This window comes from Lottia gigantea, assembly GCF_000327385.1.
Source record: "Lottia gigantea unplaced genomic scaffold LOTGIsca_180, whole genome shotgun sequence".
Lineage (NCBI taxonomy): Eukaryota > Metazoa > Mollusca > Gastropoda > Lottiidae > Lottia > Lottia gigantea.
In genome coordinates, this window is record NW_008708302.1 from 246357 (window position 1) to 252438 (window position 6082).

The following is a 6082-nucleotide window of genomic DNA, read 5'->3' on the forward strand; positions in this document are numbered from 1 at the left end:
TCGGGTGTTTCACAATACATCTGCGGGTGCATAAAAATTCATCACTGAAGGCTACACAGATTAGAAGCATGCTGTAGGTGATACTGGAAAGGGCCTCGAGAAGCATAACAATTGAGGTGTCAAAAAATTTCTCCAAGATTTCGTTGCCAAGACAGAAAAGCAGGACTCCAATCTTGTTCTTCAAAAACTATACAAGCAGAAATTAGCTTTCCCTAAATTATATGCACTGGCAGCAAGCGTTGCCACATTCGGTTCTAGTACCGCTGTGTGTGAAAGCAGCTTTTCAACTCTTACTCGCGTTGACTCACCACAACGACGATCTATGACTCAGCTTCGCCAGCGCAGTCTTGTTCTTCTCGTTTAATCGTCTGTCAAGGTGCTTTGCTAAATTGCCCCCTTCGATTGCACGTTTGCCTCCCCAGGAGTACTGGTCAGGCTACAGGCCTGCTTGAATGAGAAAAACACCTCAAAATATGTTTTTGAACAAAATAGAGACTAAATGATTAAATAACTGACAGTATATATGTATATATATCAATAAAACTAAAAATGCACGATGCTGTCTTTTATGATTCAATTTGTTTACACGCATGGGTTATTTGTCTCGATTTTTCTATAATACTATTAACGAGTGCTGGCAATCAGCAGGTATAGATGCCAATAATGATGTTTACACTCAAAATAACAGCTTATTTCATATCTCGATACCGTGGGTTTTTCTATTCCCCTGTAAATGTTGTCACTGGCAATATACATCATGCTTATTATAGTGACAAGTGACAAAATTTCTGAAATAAAAATAAAAAAGATGTTACATAGTTTTAGGTGTTATTTCAACATGCTCTATTTCGAAACTATAATTACAGTGAAACAATAGAAATAATAGGTATAAGGGGTATAGGTATAACAGAAGAGTTTCGTCCCATTGGATTGCTTTTCAACCAGTGTAACGAATTAAGATTTAAAGTTATAAAAAAAAAATAGAGTTTGAAGAGGAAGGCAAGTGGAAAGACAGCACACACAATTCGACAGTGATATGAGACACGTGGTTTTGATATAGTCGTAAAGCTTTTGGCCAATAAATGTTCGCGAAGGTAGGCCTATTTCTGTAAAGGGATGCAGGTGGTTGTGCCATCCATCTGAAAGCAATGCTAGCAGGCGAGTGATAGGCCACCGTTTCAAGTACAGCCGCCCCGCAGCCCCGGAAGTAAGTTTTCGGGCAAAAATCTCATAACCAGTTAGAGACTCTGGCAAATTCAGATATCTCGCACCCTCTCGGACGTATTGTTACCCTTTCTAGACAAATGTCTTACACGGCTGATTAAATCTGAGTCACCCGGAACTCTTAATTCAAAGCTAAATATGGAAACTTCACTTTGGTCGATTGGTACAAAAATGGTGGGACAAATTTTATTTCCGTGGTTAACTCATTAAAAAGTCGGTGAGCAAAAAGCTTAAGATTAGCTTCTGATAAAATGTAAAGGCTATGCGACGACATCATAAATCCTGTAAAAAAATGGTTTTTCAGAATCCGTGTACGCATGTCCTTTGAAAACGACAACACACATGATCTGAATTTCCTCAAATTTATACAAACTCTGTCATATTTTTAATATTACTTTAAAATAAACCTGTCATAAATTTATATGTATGTCCTGGTAATAAACGACAACAATTACAATTGGTATGATATATCGGGTTTGACAGAACCATTTTTAAAAATATCCTTTATAAAAGAAAATTCGTTATTGTCAATCCAAACTGGTAAAGTAGGAACTTGTTAGTGGTAGTAAAAAGCGAAAAGGTAAGTCATCAATACTAAAATATGGGTGACCGCTGGAAGGGAAAATCCAGTATTGATACAACCATCAGTTCATTGTGTTCACAAACACGTTTTTCCATTTGATATACGGTGGTATGACATGCATGAAAGTTAAACTTTCGGATTAGTTTTCTCTTAGTTTTTCTTCGTTTTTCAATTCAACAGAAAATATATGCTTTGAATCCTTAATTTTCATCTGTGCCACAAGAAAGGACCACAATTCCGTTCAAACTATTTTTACTTATAGGAAGACAAAATGAAGTTTGGTGTTGGATTCTTGTTGAGCTGCTTGGTTGCTTTAAACACGGTCCAGAATATGCTAGCTTTAAGTTGTCTGCCCTGTGACTTTGACACACTAAAATGTTCACCATTACCAGATGACGATGATTGTTTCCCAGCCTACACACCATGTGGTTGCTGTCCTCAGTGTGCTGGAGAGGAAGATGATTTCTGCGATAACTTCACAGTTAGGTAGGTAATAATTCAATTTTTATATTTTAATTTTGTAATATGAAATGACTTGAGCTCGTGTATAGAAGGGGGTGGTGGAATTGTGTAACTTTCAGAAGGCTATTTGTCTACCTGCAAATTTAGATTTATTTTAAATTTAAATGTTTTAGTTGAGACCTTCAGTACAAAATATAAGTTATTTTTGCATCAAGATTTTGAAACTGTCAAAAAATTCTAAATTCCTTTGTTTCTTATGACTGACATTATAGATTTATCATTTTATATAATGTATCTAAATATAATAGATAATATTCGCATGGGAAACAGGGTTATCTTCAAAGTATTTGACGTAATCTTCTTTTTTCAGATGCCATCCTGACTTAGTCTGTGTTAATGCCACTGGTTTTGAGAAGAAGTTTGTGTATTGGTATGAATTTGATTTTAAAGGAACATGTCAAGAATCTGAGTTAGAAACAGAGTATGAATATGAGTATGAAGAAAACGAAACAAAGAAATAGATTGTAACAGTTTATTGATGGATTACAAGATTTCAAACACAAATGTATATTGGGTTTTGTCGATACACAAAAACTTACAACATGATCCAACATGATGGCAAGCATAAAACGGGGTGTAGTTCACTCTTGCGTCTGGAGATGCTTAGAGCAATGGGATTTCAACAGTTACTGGCAACTGGCATTTGAGATAATCCGAATGAGAATCTCTGAATTTAGTAGAACCGAAATGCACCAATCCAGTCCTATCTCTTTATAAAAGCTTATAATACTGGATTGGGTGTCGTGGTAGATCGCAGTTGCCACTAGTTGTTCATAACTTTTGTCGTCTGTCGTCTAGCTTAGGTAGTTATTGCCACCATCTAATTGATTGTAGCTGCTAGTATTCGGTCAATTTTTCGATAAGAGTATCGCAACTGCGGCGGATCCAGAAATATGCTATGATTTGTCTCACTACAAGAGCTCACATTCAAAGATTTAACCACCAAGAAAATCAAACCCTCAAATGAACGTCTTTGTATGTCAGCAAGCAGTCTTTTGTTGATATTACGCCTTAAGATATTATAAACTTTCCTACATTACACGTTAGCTTTAATACGTTTATTGTATCTGCATTGAAGACCATTGATCAGATCAAATGATTACACAATGTGAATAGACCTGTCATAGAAATTTTCTTCTGCTGAAAGCCGATATTTGTGTTTTACCCTGAGATTTTGTACACTGATGTCTGTCGAAATTCTAGATGAAGTCCAGCGAGAACGTTCATGTACTAAGAAAATCTAGTTGATAAGCTTGCCTTTTTTTGAGGCATGCCTATGTTAATTTTGTTTTCGTGAAATTACACATTTTAAAATAGAATTCGTGACCGCTTTTTACTAGGAAATATGTTAAATTGTCAAATTACGAGTATTATAGTCCACAATTTTTACAGAATTATTGTATAGCAAATTTGAATCAGGTTTGGTCAGAATTTAGACGTTGATAAATTATACAACAATGCTAAATAAAGTAAGTTACTAAAACTAGAATATCAGCATCGCTAGACTTCATGGCACAGTGGACGAGACAGTAGTGACGACACAGTAGAAGGTGTAGTCAAGTGTACAGGCACAGAACGTAGGTTACTTGGAAACTCTTTCATTACTTTAGGTAAGATTTACATTTTGTAAAAGTATGCAATGTAATACATTATTATCAGTCGTAGTTGCTGAAACAGAAAACGGAGATCTATGTAAGTAATTCATTATATAGAATAATACAATAATAAAATATTATAATATATAATATATTATTATAATATTGCTCAAGCACACTTCTTTAAATAAACGTTTCGAACTTGTCTGGAAGTGTAGACATGAGAATAAGTTCTACTTGTCCAAATTCTGTAGGGACGCAGGGTGAAAATATGTCAGTTGTCTGAAGATCGCATAGCGTGAAACTCTGAGAAACAACAACAAGGTTCTGTTTTAATGTTCCGATATAGATATACATATAGTTCAATTAAAGGTTTTCGTAATTGATCCGTATTAGCCAATGTTGATATAGTAGCGATGACCATTGTAATGCAAGTCTGAAAGTCTGATCACGGAGGACACTGCAGGTTCTCAATTTTTTCTTGATATCGTTTAATGGATTTCTTCATATCGTCATTTATGACCTGATGCTCAGTATATCAAAGCTGGAAGATAGCTTCTTTTACGATCAGTAGAAATCAACATACATAGTATAAATGCTCATTTGAACTTTTCATATACAGGTGATCCATGAACAATGTCTTCTAAAGGGCTGATTCTGGTCTTAGTTGTGACATCTATATCTTTCTTACCAGTGGCATCATTATTTTGTCCTAGAAAATGTTCTATTCACGATATTCTTGCTTGTCGACCCATACCCAAACATGAAGAATGTTTTCCAACTCAACCGTTTTGCAGCTGCTGCAAGACCTGTTCTGGGCAAATGGGTTCTATTTGTAACTACAAAAGCCCAAGGTTAGTACATCATATTGACTGTATAAGTAGCGAACTCATATCATATTTTTTGATGTATTTCATAGCCAAGGTTCTAAAACCTTTACAAGCGTGCACGTGCCAAAGAGCCCATTACTATTTACCATTTCCCTACCAAGTTATCAAAATTTATAGCATATTTAAATATATTTTACTGTCATGGTTCCGCATTTTGAAACCAGGCTTTATTGATATCCCATAAAAAGGTATAGTAAGATTAAAGACTGAACAGACATTTGATTGGTTGAAATGGTAACTATGTTTTTCAAAAAAAAGTCTAAAGATCCTATTGCGAGTGAAGCAACCTAAGGAAAATATACGAACCAGGATTTGTTTGTATATTTCAGGTGTCGTCCTAATATGGTATGTCAACATATAAATGGTATACAGAGTAAAGTAATATATAGATGGGTACCGTGGTTTACTGGTAGATGTCAAGTTATGGTGGATTAGAGTAGAACGTCATTGGCATGACACAACAATGTCGATCATATTAAAATACGGATTCAATCTTTTGTTTGTTTCTCTTATTACATTTTCTGACGTTAAGGTTTTAGAACTTCGAGCAAAAAATATATATGAGTTAGATTCAAACATAATCACACGAAATGTGTCTGTTTTGCAACTCTCCCGGTCAGAAACATATATCACCCTATAGGTGATGAAATCCATTGTTAGGCTATACTAATTTAGTGTTGAGTATCGTGCTTTTATTTCCTGCTGTTTACTCTTACAATCCTTATTTCGTGATTCAATTTTTTGTGGAAATTGATATTTAAAACGTCCTTAATGAGCATGATTGTTGTCTTGAGCCAATTTACTCCAATGACTAACTAAAGAAAGAGAGTTAATTCCCGTCATAGAAAGGCTGAAAATTATATCGGCAATGCTGATTTTGACTACTATATGGTGTCTAATTCGAAGAAGTAGTGATCATAAAAAATATAATTCAGTAAGGCTACTTTCTGAATGCCGTTTTCTGTCCTGACTTAGCAAGAGTGAACCTCTATAAAATGTTCACATCTCACCTTGCTCTTTCACATACGGTATTAAATTTCAAACAATACGGTCAAACAAAATATGATTAATTAGGATCATTAAGACAGATCAACCCCACAAACACAGTCTTCATAACTGACTTAATCTTACAAGATCAAGAAGATTAACCTGCTGTAAAGGGCTTTGTTCCGTCGACACATGTCATAAAATAGAATAATATACCGTTATAGGGATAAAATTCTTTCTATTTAACGCCAGATATATGTATGTAATGTGGTGTCTTTAAA

At 34.9% G+C, this 6082-nt stretch overlaps 2 protein-coding genes across 2 annotated transcripts; both read left to right on the forward strand.

Moving 5' to 3' along the window:
* Positions 1-1763: 1763 nt before the first annotated feature.
* Positions 1764-2837, forward strand: LOTGIDRAFT_238970 (hypothetical protein). The gene is made up of 3 exons (XM_009052388.1): positions 1764-1804; positions 2070-2293; positions 2640-2837. The coding sequence occupies exons 2-3, from the start codon at positions 2079-2081 to the stop codon at positions 2788-2790; spliced, it is 366 nt and encodes a 121-aa protein (XP_009050636.1). The 5' UTR covers positions 1764-1804; positions 2070-2078; the 3' UTR covers positions 2791-2837.
* A 1723-nt stretch (positions 2838-4560) lies between these two features.
* On the forward strand, positions 4561-5249 carry LOTGIDRAFT_174065 (hypothetical protein; the record flags this gene model as incomplete). The annotated part of the gene is made up of 2 exons (XM_009052389.1): positions 4561-4778; positions 5144-5249. The coding sequence occupies 2 exons, from the start codon at positions 4561-4563 to the stop codon at positions 5247-5249; spliced, it is 324 nt and encodes a 107-aa protein (XP_009050637.1).
* Positions 5250-6082: the final 833 nt, after the last annotated feature.